The 16319-nt window shown below is 48.9% G+C and overlaps 1 protein-coding gene across 1 annotated transcript in view; it reads left to right on the top strand.

The window, feature by feature from the left end:
• Nucleotides 1-13379, top strand: part of Wdfy4 (WDFY family member 4) — a 237520-nt gene extending 224141 nt beyond the window's left edge. Inside the window, exons 56-62 of the mRNA XM_029541917.1 lie at nucleotides 859-1022; nucleotides 1836-1994; nucleotides 4847-5026; nucleotides 5946-6128; nucleotides 8146-8230; nucleotides 11921-12032; nucleotides 12987-13379. Coding sequence (XP_029397777.1) covers nucleotides 859-1022; nucleotides 1836-1994; nucleotides 4847-5026; nucleotides 5946-6128; nucleotides 8146-8230; nucleotides 11921-12032; nucleotides 12987-13053 — 950 coding nt within the window. The 3' untranslated portion in view covers nucleotides 13054-13379. The remainder of the gene's footprint in view (nucleotides 1-858; nucleotides 1023-1835; nucleotides 1995-4846; nucleotides 5027-5945; nucleotides 6129-8145; nucleotides 8231-11920; nucleotides 12033-12986) is intronic.
• Nucleotides 13380-16319: the final 2940 nt, after the last annotated feature.

Below are 16319 nucleotides of genomic sequence, written 5' to 3'. Positions count from 1 at the left end.
CACACACACACACACACACACACACACACACCTCTTGCACACACATACAAAAACCACATTCCATACACACCCCTCCAAAGACAAATGACAGGCTGTGCAACCCCTGTTGCTCTCAAGCATCCAGATGCACGTATGCACAGAGTTGACAGCTAAGGACTTGTGCCCTGGGGCAGGTACCTGTGAGTCTCGGCCCTACGGCTTCCTAGCTTGTGGGAATTGTAGAGTTCTGGAAGAGGGTGGTTTTCATGTAACAACTTACACAGGGCTGGGGAGGGCTATCTGCATTGAACACGGACTTCTCCCACGCTATGGATGCCCTGCTGGGCGGGAGTCATACTCTGGGAGGGGACCATTATCTCTGCTCCTCCAAAGAGACTGGAGGTGTAGACGTCCCTGGGATACCAGGCGGTCATCAGAAAGCTGACCTCTGAGCTGGATTCCAACTGGGGCCGGGGATGGCTTCCAGAGTTCAGCTAGTGAAGCTATGGTAGGATCAGGGCCACATGTCTGCAGTCCCTCCAAAGTACACAGGAAGGATAGGTGGACAGAGTCACCCAAGCTCTGTGGCTTTGGATCATCTGTCCCAATATACTCCCTGGGCGTCTTCTGCTATCACTGAAGAAGAGTCACTGAAACTTGTGCTTCCCGGTTAGAGACGGAGCTGGAGAAGGGGCGCTGAGGCTGCTCCTAAGCGGCAAGCACCGGGGCCCCAGTCAGTGGCTCCAGGCCAGGCAGGGTGCTTAGTGGAGCTCGGTATTCTGCAGTGTCTTCTCTCTGGGCCCAGTGAAAGGGAGTGCTTTCCTCATTGCATACTCCAATATACTCACTGGGGAGCAGATATGTACCTTTTCTCTCTAGGGTCAGAATCCCCCAAAGGGGCCATCGGCCACATCGTCCCTACCGAGAAGTCGATCTTAGCGGTGGAGAAGAACAAGCTGCTGATGCCCCCTCTCTGGAACAGGACCTTCAGCTGGGGCTTTGATGACTTCAGTTGCTGCCTGGGGAGCTACGGCTCTGACAAGGTGACAGCACACCACGGCATGGGGTGACAGGGCAGGGCTTGGGGGGGGGGATCTTGACTCTCTCCCAAGTGCACTTCAGGTTGGCAGAGCACACTATTACCCCAAGCAACCAAATACGACTGATCATGGGGCTACCCAGAGCCCACCCAGATGTGCACTTACACTGGGTGGGATTGCCTGGGCTCCCTCACTCCAGGCACCACTCAGATGAGAAAGGCTCAGGCTGAACATTTAACAGTTTCCAAGAAGAAGGGCAATCTCTCTCTCTCTCTCTCTCTCTCTCTCTCTCTCTCTCTCTCTCTCTCTCTNCTCTCTCTCTCTCTCTCTCTCTCTCTCTCTCTCTCTCTCTGTGTGTGTGTGTGTGTGTGTGTGCATGTGTGTATGTGTGTGCCTGCATAATGGTCCCACCCCTCACTACCCAGACACCCTTCTTTCTACCCAACCCTATTCCCCTATGCTATACAATAAATCCTCAACATTCCATACTTCTAGCCCCTCTTTTTACAACCTTGCCCCAGCTGCTAGAGGCAATCATTGCAACTAAGCCCCCCAAATTCCCCGTTCCTGTTCTACCACTGTCTCGGGCTGAGCTGCCCCCAACCCCACATATGTCCATGGATTTTTAGTGTCTGCTATGCAGCAAGTGTCTGCCTGTTCACCTCCCGACAGGCTGTTTGGTGTGGGCTACCTCTCCCATGGGAACATGTCAGGAATGGCCTAAGCCTGGCTGTGGGTTCACCTATGTGGTCTCTACTTCTCTGACGTGGATGCTCTGTATCTGCTGTGCCAGCATTCAGTACTCATGTCCCACAGATCCTGATGACCTTTGAGAACCTGGCTGCCTGGGGTCCCTGTCTGTGCGCTGTATGCCCCTCCCCTACGATGATCGTCACATCTGGGGCCAGTGCAGTGGTGTGCATCTGGGAGCTGAGCCTGGTCAAAGGTCGCCCGAGAGGTCTGAAACTCCGACAGGTATGTGCCCCTCACAGGTGTGGTAATCTCTGGCAACCATGGTGCCAAAGCAGGGTTGGAGGTCAGTTGGAAGACAGCTCTGTCATTTGGGAATGGTTTCAATCCCTGAGTAGATCTGATGAGCAGGCACCTCCATGGACTCCTGACCATAGCACATGATACAGTTGCTCCCATGTAGCCCTGGGCCAGAAAAATCAGTCTCCTGGGCCAGGTGCTATGAAGAGAAACCACCGTCTCTCAAAAAACAAAAAACAAAAAACAAACAAACAAAAAAAAGGAAGTTCATAGATCCAGGAAATGGAACTTTTCCAGATGGGCGGTGCCATGGACAGAGCCAACAGCAGGTTGAGAACAGAGACCTCCAGCTGTTCATCAAAGGGGGTCTATCCTTGACCTGTATTCCTTGAGGCCATTATGAAATAGTTTCAATACAGTTCACAATGTGTTTGTTTTCAAAGACATGAAACATTAAAGGCAATTTTAAACTCATTTTAAAAAAATAAGAAATTCTTTGGTTTCTCTATAAAAAATTTTCATCTCTGCACACTACCGACCCCTATATGCATATTTATACCTTTCCAAGTCTTATACAGATATTTTTTGTTCCATTTTCAGCTAGCTTATCAAATTGTTTTCATTCTTCTACAGCCTCTATAATTTGCATTTCAATTGTTCCAGATGATTCCATTTCCATAAAATTACATTTCAATTGTTATGTCAGTGTACCATGGTTTAATAAACCATTTCTTCTAAAACTAGACAATTAGGTTATTTGCAAATTTTAACCATTTTCAACAGTGCCACAGAAGACATGTCATATATATATATATATATATATATATATATATATATATATGCACTGTTTGCTTCTAATTGTTTCCTTATGATGTATTTTGAGGAGGGTTACTGAGCAATGATACAAAGTTTTCCAAAACTACCCTATAGTTCTCCAATGCCATCAACAATTAACTGAATCTACCCACCTTGCCACAACAGGCTGCCATGGAAAATTATTTTGAGAGGTTTGATTTTACTGCGTTGTATTTATATTTTGCGAGACATAGGATGATATAACAAAGTCATTTTAATTGAATGCATTCTGCAAAGAAAAGAAAGAAGAAAAGAAAGTGGAAAAAAAGGAGACAGAAGAAAGGAAAGGTAGAAGAAAGAGCCCACTGGGTGCACATTAGAACTGCTGGGTTCTGCCTTTCAAGATGGTGGGCACTGGGTGTTTCCTGACACTGTAGTTTCTGGGCCAACAGATGTTAGCAAACCACGTCTATATAGGCAAAGCCATACCATGCTGTGCACACAGTCCTCTCTGCATAAAACAGGCTGACTTGAGTCCACAATGCAGCCTGTGCTGCCACTCAGACTCAGAGCCATTCTCTCTGAGTGGCTCAGGGACTGTCAGGGTCCCTTCGCCTGTGTCCTTCAGTGGTGTTATGTCTTCCATGGTCAGAACTTCATCATCAGACTCAGGTCATTCCAAAGGTCAGAGGATTCTTGTCAATCCTCTTCCCTCTGTTTTCATGCTTTGGAGACAACTCAATCTTCAATGGGTCATGTCCAGAGATTTGCCACCACCATCTGGTTGGTGTCTCATTAGGATCCATTGAGGATAAATGGGAGCTTGTGGCAAATTTTTTAATAGCCGTGACCAGGCAAAATGACAGCTTTGAAAAATGATGCTCAGTCTCCTTGACCCAAAGGAGTGAGCAGTTTATCTCTGCCAGGCAGGGCTGGAGCTCTATCCTTGCTGAGCGAGCCCAGCCCCATTTGGAGTGCCACCTCTGCGCTCCTCTGGCAGATGCTAAGGAATGGCAGGCATATTCAAACAGAGAACCAGATCAGGCATCTCTCTGGGATGCTTGGGATGGAATCTTCACTATAGCCAGGAGCACTGGGCCCAGGAGGAACTTGGCCCCTTAAGATATCTGCAAAGAGCTGTCTTCAAAGCCAGCCATGAAGGCTAAGACCAAATAACTCAAGCCTGAAGGTCTAGAGTAAGTCCCCAAGACACATAGGACATGAACTTATATCATATCCATAGGTCTGAAAAAGTCACATTTTATGCCAGCCAGAAAACTCAGCAGGTAAAAGTGTCCACTGCCAAACCTGTCAGCCTGATGCTGATCCACATCTTTAGTCAGACCCAGTGGCTCATGCTGATAATTCTAACACTGTCATTCCAGTTTGGTCTGGAGGTTCACAAGTTCAAGACTAACCTAGGCTATGTGGTTAATGGCCTCTTCTCAATACAAAACAACAAAAGTTTGAACACTTTTTATAATGACCTGGCTTGCAGTCTTTCTTCCCAATCTGGTTTAAGGACTGCTTTGTTTCCAAGTCTCTCATTGTGTAATACATCTCTAACTTAAGTATGCATGAGACTTCTTGGATGGGGGGTGTTCGAGAAAATGCAGATTCCAAGGTGCCACCACCAGAGTTTCTCATTCAGCAGACCAGGAGCATATGCACTGAGACCCCAGATGTGCTAAGCCTGCTAGCCTGGGTGTCCTTTGCCATTTGAAACCTTCGCATACTAACAGTCCAAGGGGCTGCTTCAGATTGCAAGGAGCAGACAGGCTTAAGGACACTTGGGACCCTTGCTGGACAACTACAAAGGAACTGGCTATTGCTTCTCCCCAGGTCCTAGGAGTCAATGCGACTGAGAGGCCGGCACATATGTGCCTCCCCCACTCCCACTTCCGCATAATCATTTGTCTGTAAAATTACTGACTCACTCTGAATCTCTGTTTCCTCATCTGGCACCCAGCAGCTGAGGCATCCTATTAGTAGCCATACTGCAAGTCCCTCTTATAACCCGTGTCTGTGCCTCCTGTTCCTAGGCCTTGCATGGACACACTCAGGCAGTCACATGTCTGACAGCCTCGGTCACCTTCAGCCTCCTGGTGAGTGGATCCCAGGATCGCACTTGTACCCTGTGGGACCTGGACCATCTCTCTCGTGTGGCCCGCCTGCCTGTCCACCGGGAAAGCATCTCAGCCGTTGCCATCAGTGATGTCTCGGTGAGACCTGCTTTATTTCCCCATTTCTGGGTCCAGTTCCCCTATCTCTGAGCCTGCACAATAGTATTTTAGACAGTGCTGAAAAAGAAAACCCAGGGACAGACCTAAGATGATCATTCGCAAATGTGGATACGGCCCTCTGTGTGCCAACCATCCCCTGCCAATAGAAAGTAGGGCACAAGGAGATATTGCTCTGGTATTTGCACAGCGAGGCTGGTCAGGAAGATATGCCAATGACAGACCAAGGCTCAAGATATAAACGAACCTTTCAGGAGACAATAGGGTCACCCCTTCCTGAAGGTTCAGAATGACATTGTAGGGTTCTATGAGCCACCTACTGTCATTGGCACCTCTGTATACTGTCCTCTATTAGATGAAATCCAAATTTCTTCATGGAGACAGTGTTGGGCAGCCAGTTGTAGGCCCCTTATCTGGAGAGAAAGGGGCAGCCTTCAGACTGTATCTTTTCTGGAAGTTAAGATGGGTTATAAGCGATCAGGATTTTGGAGGAGCCCAAAGCCTGAACTAGTGTCCTAAAGCACAGACCATTTCACACATTCCAGACTGTGCTAGGCTGGCTCCATTGCCTGGGACATGAGTCAAGGCAGAACAGCATGGAGAAGGGGCATGATGGTTGTTTATTCATGGCATTAAAGAAATAGAGGGCTCAGAAAGGACAGAGACAAGGTACACCCTTAAAAGCCATACCCTGTGTCTTCCAACCTGGATAAACCTAGTTTCCATGATATCTCAATAACACCATCAAATGATGTACAAGTGGACTGAATGAGATCAGAAGCCTGTAAGAAGACATGAAATAGGGGCACCTTGGTGTACCACTTATAGGCGACTGAGCATATGTACTGTGTATGCTGCTGGTGAATCTTACATAAAATAAAGCCAGATCTCTTTGCTGTAGGGAACCATTGTCTCCTGTGCCGGAGCCCACTTGTCCCTGTGGAATGTCAATGGACAGCCCCTGGCCAGTATTACCACAGCCTGGGGCCCAGAAGGAACCATAACGTGCTGCTGTATAGTAGAGGGGCCAGCGTGGGATGCAAGCCATGTGATCATCACAGGGAGTAAGGACGGAATGGTTCGGGTAAGTGAAGTCCTGGGCAGAATGAGTACCCAGCATGATAACTGTGTTTCTCTAGTTTATTCTCTCCATCCATGTGTTAAATACTGCATGTGGAATCTGAAACTATTCCATACCAGACACCTATAGCAAAATGAAAGGAAGGGTGACCATTTCTACAGCAAAGAGAAAATGAGAGAGAGGAATTGAGTGAGCACACACACACACACACACACACACACACACACACACACACACAGTATTAACCTGATGAGTGGTTAATTTCAGTAGCTTATAGCACAAGACTGGAAGATATATAAAATGAATCAAGCCAACCCACCAAACCATTTATCCACTAATCTATCTACTCACCTACTGGCTGTTTTTCTACCTATCAATGCACTCACTCATTATTCATCCACACATTTGTTCGTCTTTCTATCCATCCAGTAATCCATTCATCGACCTACCAGAACTTCCATTCAGCTACCTAACCATCCATCTATCCGTCAACCCACTTACTTAACTCTTAATATCATGCCAAGATTTCATACGAGCCACTGCAGGCCCTGTCTATTGGGCACCCAGGCTTTAAAAAGGGAACAAATATGCTCTGCATGCAGTATGTGCCACGGCTGAGATCAGAGGGTAGCATGAGCTTTCAGAAGGACCTCCAGGAAGCCCAGAAGAGAAGGAAACACTGACTTCAGGGGATGTGGCAGGAAAAGCAGGACTCAGGATGGGTTTTCTGAGACTGGCAGGAAGGATAAAAGAATGGGGCAGAGTATGGCTAATCAGGAGGCTCACCAGACACCCTGACCTGTGAGAAGATGCTGCCTCTGGAGGAGAAGGGAAGCGATACAATCAGGCTCAAGTGAAGAATGGATTTCCCTCTGGCAGGCATACCTCAGGAGAGGTGGTATTTTAGCTGAGATCTGAGAATGTGGAACAGCTGGTATATGTGGAGGTCAGTGGGCCAGCATGGATGGCGAGAGATAAGCCTGAGGAGAGATGTCCCAAGAGCCTCTCCTACAGTGTTCTCAGTGAGGGGCACATAACCTCTGGCCTTAGTTGGCCAAGACATTGAGAGGTTTGGTGGGGTGAGAAAGACGAGCTGGGGTGACTGAGCCACACGGACACGACTTCCCTGCATTTGCTCAAGCACGTGTAGGAATAACAACTATGTGCTCAGCCTTCATTCACTCAATGTAGTGACTGAGCTCCTGGAACCTCCCGGCCCCAGAACTGAGTGAGGCGACACTAGGGAGCTCAAAGAAACACTTGAATGTTTGCTGGTTTTGCCTCCAAAGGAAAGTTCAGACCTGCACATGAGTAGCCATAGGTAGTCAACTTCCGGTCGTCCCAGAGACGATGTCATAAGAATAGGAAAGAAGACAGACGGGGTTTAGGGTTAGATAAGGCAGGGAAGAAACTGCAGAGATGGCTCAATGACTTAAATACTTGCTACTCAAGCACGAAGATCTGAATTCGGATCTCCAACACCCATGTAAAACCTGGGTCTAAAATAAAGTGATTTGTGTCAAGTCCAGGCCTTAGGAGGTGGTGGCAGATGCTTGATTAACTAGCCAGGTCTAGCCGAAATGCTAAGTGCTTTGGTGAGGGCTCCTGTTTCAAACCATAGGATAAGTGTGAAAATTAGACACCGGAAACTGACCTCTGACCTCCGCATGCTTACTCATGGGTGCACGTGCCTCCACACATGCGTGGAATTGATACAGGGTTGCAGAAAGGAGGAGGCGATCTATTTAAAAGCGAAGCTATGCAAACCGCAATCCTTAAAGCTGAAGCGCCACCCAGGAAGCTGAAACCTAGACACCCCACTTCCCGATGATACCATTCACAAATGAGTGGTCAGGGCCTATCCCCATCCGCCAGGGTCCCCCAGGTACGGGGAAACAGAGACTGGCCACCCGACCCTGAAGACAATATAACCCTACCAGGCCATGACATCCGTGTTCTCCCAGGCCATGACATCCGTGTTCTCCCAGGCCATGACATACGTGTTCTTCTTTCTGGGCAGATTTGGAAGACAGAGGACGTGAAGATGCCTGTTCCCAGGCAGGCAGTGATGGAGGAGCCCTCCACGGAGCCCCTAAGCCCCAGAGGTACCGACTTGGAGATCTTGACTCCTGTTGCCCTCCTGTACGCCTCTCCCCTGCCTCGGCACCAGGGCTGCAGCCCCACACGGCGCATCAGAGCGCAGGGAAGTGCTGGCCGTACGAGGACTACACGCATTACTTTTGATTTCTGTGATACCATACCTGCCTGACAGAAACAACTCCGGGGCAGAAAGGTTTATTTGGGCTCACGGTTTCAGGCATTCTCACTGGGGGTAAAGCATGATAGCATTTGTGACATTCAAATGGGACATGGCAGTGTTCCCATGCAGCGGAAGAGGGAGACCAGGACCGGTGCTGGGCGTGACACTGACAGACAACATGTGTCTTCCAAACAGTTCCCACCCCTTAGTGCTTTCAAAACGGTGCCATGGACTGGAGTCAGAGCATTCTCCACATGAGCCTAGGAGAGACATTTCAGATCCAAATCATGGCAGAGGGCATCAGAGAATAGTTTGTATCCTGCAAGGACTGGGGGTACTAGGAAGCAGTATGCGAAGCTCTGTTGAGTTCTCCACTAGACTCTTCAGTCTTTACTGGACCAGTGGACTAGGATATGGTGGGTGTCAGGGGCCCCAGGGCTTAGCAGATATATATGTGCACATGTTCTCCTTTGATGATCACAGTTGGACCTGGAAGCCACAATCCAGCATCTGAGTTCTACTGCTGGTTAATTATCTGGACAGCCATCTTGTAAGCAGAAGAAAGGTGCCATTCTCCCAGTGAGGAGGAGGCAGATCTATCATGCCTCAGATGCCCCCAGTAGCCCTCATTATGCCTCGTTTCAATTCAGTCAGAGGTTTAGTATAAATGTTCTTTCCTGCCCTGGGACTCAGCCCAACCCACTGCAAACGCTCAGAGTTCCTGGGCTGGATGTGTCACACACATTCCCAGGTGATATGCACACACACACACAAAAAACAAGAGACCACCATCCCATGGCAAAGCCCTCTTCTCGTGTGACAGGTGAGACTGAAGTGCAAAACCCTTCTGCCATCTCCACCACCAAGGCTGTCACAGGGAGACAATGTCTGAGAGAGCATGAGATGCTCCACCAAAAACCCTTCTCATGTGTCCTCTCCTTTCTGACTGCAGTGCCGAACAGGAGATTATAGCAAGGTGTCCAACTTAGAGAGAAGGAAACCAAGGCAGAGAGACTCAGTAACTTGCCCAAAGTCATCCAAAGCTTGCCACCATGTCCACTTCTGCCACTAAAGCAGCCGTGGTGATGCTGACTTCAAACAGGATCACACAGTGGCCCTCACCAGCCCCTCCGCTACAAAGGCGGGTAAAGCCCTCATCTTCAAAACGACACCACTGCATCTCTAGCTACTCAGTTATCCCTTCCACCATCCTTGTCTTCACCGCAAGCTTCCTTCCTGCTCAGCCCCAACTTCAGAAGATTACGGCCCAGCACCAAGCTGTCTCTCTTGTTGACCCGTGAAGGAAGAAGTGCTTTATCATACTTGGAGAGTCCCCCAATCTGCCAAGTGTTCCTGTAACTGCCCACAGGAGGGGACTTTTTCCAACCTCAGGGGGATACTTTGGGCATGGTGGCCATTTTCAATTAGTTTACCTCTGTTGCATGTTTTGTGCCCCCCTGATTCATGCAGACATTTATTGTGAGTTCTCCTGAGAGAACACACAGAACTTGCTGGGGCTCTACTGTGTCCTACATTCTACTGATACCCCAAATCCCTTCCTTTAACACTTCTAGGAATTTGTCATAATCTGGGTTGAGTCAGAGCATAAACATCACAAGACCAAGAACTGGGTTCAGCTCAGTGTCCTGGTCCCTCCAGGGTGATTGCGGCCATGAGGAGTCAGTCCATCTCAGTGTGAGAGAGAAAGAAGCACATAGTTATGTGTGCTGGAACTCGACACTTCTTCGGAGAGCAGCAGTCACATGCCCTCAATCCTGTTTCTGTCCCATGGGAGGAGCCAGCTCAGGAATCGTTTTCCCTGGGCTATTTGTGAAGCAAGTCACAAATGTGACACTGAATATTATCTTAGTCTCAGGATCACCTGCCCCTTCATATTCCTAAAGTATGAACTCATCCCAACTCACAGATCCTCAGTGCGGGGACAATGGGCTCCCAGCTTCTGTTTGGCTCAAACAGAAGTAGCCACGTGGTCTGGGGAACAGGAAGGGGTTCAGGCTGTAGACCCAACTCCATTTCACAGCTGCTGTGGTCCTGTTTCTTTTTCTGCTAAGAATATTCCCTGTGATTCCAATCTTGTAGAATACAAGGCATCGAAAAACAATGGACAGATAAGAATCCATTCCACAGAATTCATTCCTTAGACTCCAAAAAAATTCTCCTGTGTGAAAACAGCGATATTGGATATTGACGTTAGGGGAATTACAAGATGGGTTCTAGCTGACAGGAAGTCCCAAGATCCTCATCCTTCCCCTGCTGTCCGTCCTGACCCGAGGTTACTGCTGCCCTGCAGAATCGACAGCAAGCAGGATTTCTGGATTGGGGTTACCGATTGGATTAAAAGACAAAGCATTACACAAATAGTTAAAAAAAAAATCGGATAGAGTCTCTGTTAAAGTCAGTGACTCTTAGAGCAGATTTGTGAACGTAACCCGCTGGAGGGCTCTGAGAAGGAAGCCTGATGCCCTCATCATAATGCTCAAAACCGTTTTGTTGGAAAGGGATCAGACTTACGTGTGACATCTGAATATTTGCATATGTGTCCTATTGGTGTCTATGTTATTGCACACCCTCAAATGTCTTCAGGGGCAAGGAAGGGGATCTGTAAACATACTGAGGATATGCATTGTGGGCAGTTGTAATCTAATTTCTGCTTAGAACTCATTTATTCATCATCTGTGGTAAGAGCTAGCCCACCGGAGCTTTAGAAAACAGCCCCTAGACTCGGACTAGGAAAAGAGTGGTGCTAGGACTTGTGCTAGGATTTCCAAGTGTCTGTCTCCATCCACGAGCCGCACTCTTGCCATGGATCCTATGTGTTCCCTGTCGCACTGGGTCTTCCGCACCCAGAGGAGGCCATTTCAACACGGCTGGGGGCGGGGGATACAGCAGAAGTCAGGTCCCGACGGTGAAGTGCTCTCACTGGGCCATGCCCACTTGCTGTCTCTCTGTCTCACCCTTCACATCGAAGGAATGACTGTCTGTCTCTAAATGCAGTCATTAGAATGAGTGAGGTAACAATCATTGAGTTATATTTTTTTTTTGAGAAAATTCTCTCAGCATTTAATTATTGGTTGGGCGTGAGAGGATTTAGCTAAGTTGATAATGCAGACTTTATGTAATTTATTTTTACTAGGCAATTACAGGCGGCATTACACCCTGGCAGCAAGGTATTGTGGGGCATCTTATTAAGCATAAAGCCAGTAAACACTGATGAACAATTTTGCTGAACTAGGCATGCAATTTAGAAAGCAATAATACACAAATCCAATTTGGTACACAATGGATACCACGGCACGTCAGCACATGTAACTATCACAGCCTGCAAATTAAATTGGGACGGCCCTTTTTTGCAACAGCACAGGCCAAGATTAAATATATTTTTCCCCCTCAATTTAACAAGTTGCTGACCACAAATATAAATGTTTGTATCTGTGTGGTCCTATGTATGGGTGCACACGGGCTTTGTGCCTGGAGCCATCGATGCTCTAACTTTCCTCTCTCACACTTTCCACAGGTCACAAGTGGGCCAAGAATCTTGCCCTGAGCCGAGAGCTGGATGTCAGTGTTGCTCTGAGTGGCAAGCCCAGCAAGGCAAGTCCTGCTGTGACAGCTCTGGCCATCACCAGGTAAGAGCAGCCCACCAGCCGAGGAACTTTCTCCAGGACTCCAGCAGAGGGCGCTACAGCCAGCCTAGCCAAGTCCCAACATTTCCAGCTGGGTTCTCAATGATCAGACCCAGGGAGATCTCATCACGACAGGGACCCAGGCAGGCCCATCTTGTTGCTAATCCCCACGTGCTCTTCTTGATCTCATGAGGACGTGTAGATTCACAAAGAGACGCAAATGGTAGAGAAGTATAACGTGTAGGTTTGTCTTAAAGAGGTCCTTTTGTCCTGAATCCCACTAGTGATACTAATATGCTGAGGATGACCGTGGTACATGGGGAAAAATGTTTTGTCAAGTCCCTTAGCCAATGCAGAGTAGTCTCAAAGTTGACACTGGGCTATGATTTTAGCTGTCATGGTGTTCCAGTTAATCCTTCTAAGGGGTTGTCGTCTCAAGAGCAACTGACTTTCCACTCTTTCTTCTCTGCCTGGCCTGCAGTAGCTTTCTGGAGTGAGTCCCTGGTGTAGGAAGTGCACAGTGTTCTGGGTACCAGGCTGGCCTACAGGGGGTGGTGTGGGGGCGGGGCAGGAGGAGGAGCTTGGACCTATGTTCTTCCCAGGAGCTCATGCAGATTGCTCTGCCCAGGCTGGGGATGCATCCTTCCTAGGCAAGATGCTCTTCCAGAGCTATAGCTGGAAGATTGAGGAGGCCCTTAGCCAGCCCCTCAGCCCCTCAGCTTTCTCCCAGTGCTTTGGGACCCGCAACAGTCACTGTTCAAAGCTCCCCTCCACACGCTCAGGGACACCCAGAGTTCATCTCTCCCATTCCCTCCCACAGCTTCAGAGGAGACAGGACATGTGTAGTGTTTTAGAGACAGCCCTCCCCCCACACTGTGATTTCCTGAGTGCTGGCTGGGGTGTGCGGCTCTGATGCAGTGGCCTCCAGCACTCTTACCTTTTCTTTCCCTTCCCAAGGAACCAGAGCAAGCTCTTGGTTGGCGATGAGAAGGGGAGAATCTTCTGCTGGTCTGCTGATGGGTAGGAGAAAACAGGTGCTGGAGGCACCGATCTGAAAGCTTGGAGCCCTGGGGTCAGCAGCAACAGGCTACAGGCACCAAGGTGATGTGTAGCCTGGGCTGTTTACCCAGAGCAAGTTTTGGGGTCCCTCCACTCCCCACAGTTCTCAAGGAGTCCCTGATGATTTGCACCGTGTACCCTAAACATGTCTGTAGTCTACAAGATTTCTGTAAAAAAGATCTTGGTAGACACTGATGCTGGAAACTGACCTGCTGGTGACAAGCTGCATGGGAAATTTCTATGTGGCTCACTTCACCAAGGCCTATTGCACTGGAAAAAGAAGAGGGTGGGTATTGGTTCATGGAAACCACCCCATTGTCTTTATTTTATTAAAGTACCATTTTCCTAATGGAAGGCTGCTTGAGCATTACCTTGCCTGGTTTCATCTGAATTCTTACATGTCAGCAAGGCTCCTGGGAGGGAGAGGTGTTGCTGGGCAGACGGTTGCTCACCACAGGCCATGCATGTGACTGCCACCTGGCACACTGCCACCTGGCACAGACGTAGGAGTGTCAGGTAGGACAATACACCAGGCCTGGGCATCCTACACTCAACTTGACCCCAACAAAAGCAGGTAGAGGTTTCCAGCCAGGCCCTGTCTTGGTCAGCTTGTCCCTCTTTTCATCATGTCCCTCATGTTGATTTGAGCTGTTGCTCATCTTGGAGAAATAGGGATCGTGTAAATTCCCCAGCTCCAGTCCTTTTCCTGAAATTCCCCCTATAGGGCCCAAGTAGGGATATGACACCTCATGTTCCTCTAAGCCCGAAGAGGCTCTGGTGGCTGTCTTTCCTCCAGGAATAGGGGTGGTAGGAAAATGAACTTGATGTCTGATGGCTCTGAGTCATCTCACCTTTAAGAAGTAGTAAGTCAACCTAAAGATAAATATTAAACAAGGAGCGGCCAGTGTGTGGCCATGTAAACATAGCAGAAGAGCGCAGTCTGGCCTCCCGATGTATCTGTAAACTTCTAGGGTTTAGCAAAGAGGAAGCTTGGGGAAGAGCCTATTCTTTGACCCAGGACACCCTCGTGGAATGGGAAGGGCTCTCATCTGACCCTGGGATCGAGGATCACGCCACCTCCCACACCATCCGCACTGTCTGCACTATTAGCAGACAGTCCATTTGCAATCCCTTGTACGGCTGGGTCTGCACGGAGGGCTATAAATATAACAGAAGAGAATACTGCTCCTTCGGAAGGCCAAGAGGCATGCCATAAATATCAGGGCTGGGCCTGCAGTCATTTTTCAAAACACAATCTTTAGCGTTTATACAGAACCGAAAGGTCTGCTGGTCAAAAGTCTGCCTTCAGTCCACTCATTCTGTAAGAGTTTTAGCTTTTATTCACCTCTTATCAAATAGTTCTGAGATTTGCCAGCCTGGCCTCAACCTGCTCCGGCTGGGTCTGAACTACAAGAGGAGACAAGCTTGGGTCTTCATGCTGGAATCTTAGGGCTTTGGTGTTGATGCAAACAAGGGAGACTCGAGGTGATAATAAAGGATATCCCATACTATAGAGTAGGCACAGGTGACCTTCTATCTGCAGTTAGCTTAGGCTGCTGTTAAAGTACCCCACACTGGGTGGTTTAAGTAGTGGAAATTACTTCATAATTCTGGGGGCTAGAAGTCAAAAGCCAGGGTGCAAAAAGGTTCGCTTCCTTCTGGGCCTCTCTGACTTGTAGAAGGCACTTTCTCCTGTGTCCTGCATCCTTGTGTGGCCTTCTCTCTGCCTGTCTGGGCCCTATTATCTTCTTAGAATGACACCAGTTCTAATGGATACTAATCCATCAGTATCCCTTACAAAGGCCCCAAGCGTGTCAGGCTGCGGGAAGGAAGAGCCAATGGACCAAAGCAGAAGCTATTGCCCTTATCCAGGGGCTGGAGGCTGATGAAGGGAAGCGTGAGTGAGAGCAAGGATCAGAGTTGGTCCTCTTCAGGGAGCAGCTCCCCACGAGTCAGCTAGGCAAGGATTCTGTGGCAGACCATCCAGAGATGGTCCCAGGAGTGACAAGCTGGAGTCCAAGCATGCTCAAGCAAACACCTCTCCATGTGTGGAGGAAGTTAGAGGAAACCTGTGTGGGGGTGTCATGTGCAGGATAGAATGTGACCAGGGAAAGATGGATGCCATGGTATTCAGGAGCTGATGGAGGTGCTGTGAGGATGAGGAGGGGCTGCAGGAGGATAGGGCACTGTGGAGGAGAATGGGACAAGATGGGAGAACTGGCCACCGCTCCACAGCGGTGGGAAGATTTGGTGGCACCTGGCAACGACGTCTTGGATGCATGTTACCTGCAGGAGGAAAACTGCTCCATACTGATCCAGAGGAGGACACAGATGTCCCTGAACCCTGGAAGATGAGACAGGGTTGCAGGCTCCTGAGGCATCAGCAGTAGAGCATCCTGGGGTGAGGTCGGGGACTAGAGATAGCAGATCAGAGCTGGGCTGAGGTCGAGAGACCCTGATCCAGCAGAGGCTAAGGCCAGGGCATTTGCAACAGCTTTAGCAGGAGGTTCTTGCTGACTTAAGTGACCTCAGTCGTTCAGTCACATGGTACTAGGCACCCTGGTCTGATGGAGGGAAGACAGAGCAGGGGGATGGATGAGAGAGAGCTGATTTGGTACCACAGCCACAACTGAAGGATAGTCTGGCGAGGCAGGAGCATCGGCTGCTGGGGACAAGGAGAGAAGATTATACAGATCCCTGCTGCCTTGCCGAGGTCTGAGCAGGGACCATGAAAAGCCTGTAGGCACAGATGGTACCTGAGACAGAGCTGGAAATACTCCATTAAGTGAGTAGGTGACGGGTCTGGGGCCATTCGCTCCTAGCGTCTCTACTTCCTGCCAACCGCAGCTTGTTTCTGCATCTGTAAAACAGGACCCTGGTGTCTGTCTTTGGACTTGTCATGAGATTGAAATAGTGGTCGGTGTATAATAAAATGATAGACTATAGAGTAAGGCACATTCTATGATATATGACTTATCATAAATACAATGAAATGCTTGGGGAAGGAGCCAGCTCAAGCTGACATCCACGGCAGGCTACAAGCTTTCACTTTATAACGTGTCCATCCATTCACTCACTAGTGTGTCTTGTTGAGCCCAGCCCCTGTGCTGGAGCTCTGTGACGAGGCTGGGAGGAGGGGCAGGGGGCAGGGAGCAACAGGGGTGAGGATAGCAGGTAGACTTGCTGCCCACACTATTTCTCAGGCCACGGCAGAAGTGCTCACTGGGTTGT

Source organism: Mus pahari, chromosome 8, assembly GCF_900095145.1.
Source record: "Mus pahari chromosome 8, PAHARI_EIJ_v1.1, whole genome shotgun sequence".
NCBI classification, from domain to species: Eukaryota; Metazoa; Chordata; class Mammalia; order Rodentia; family Muridae; genus Mus; species Mus pahari.
The sequence above is the reverse complement of the archived record's forward strand: the minus strand, read 5'-3'. Positions and strand labels throughout refer to the sequence as shown.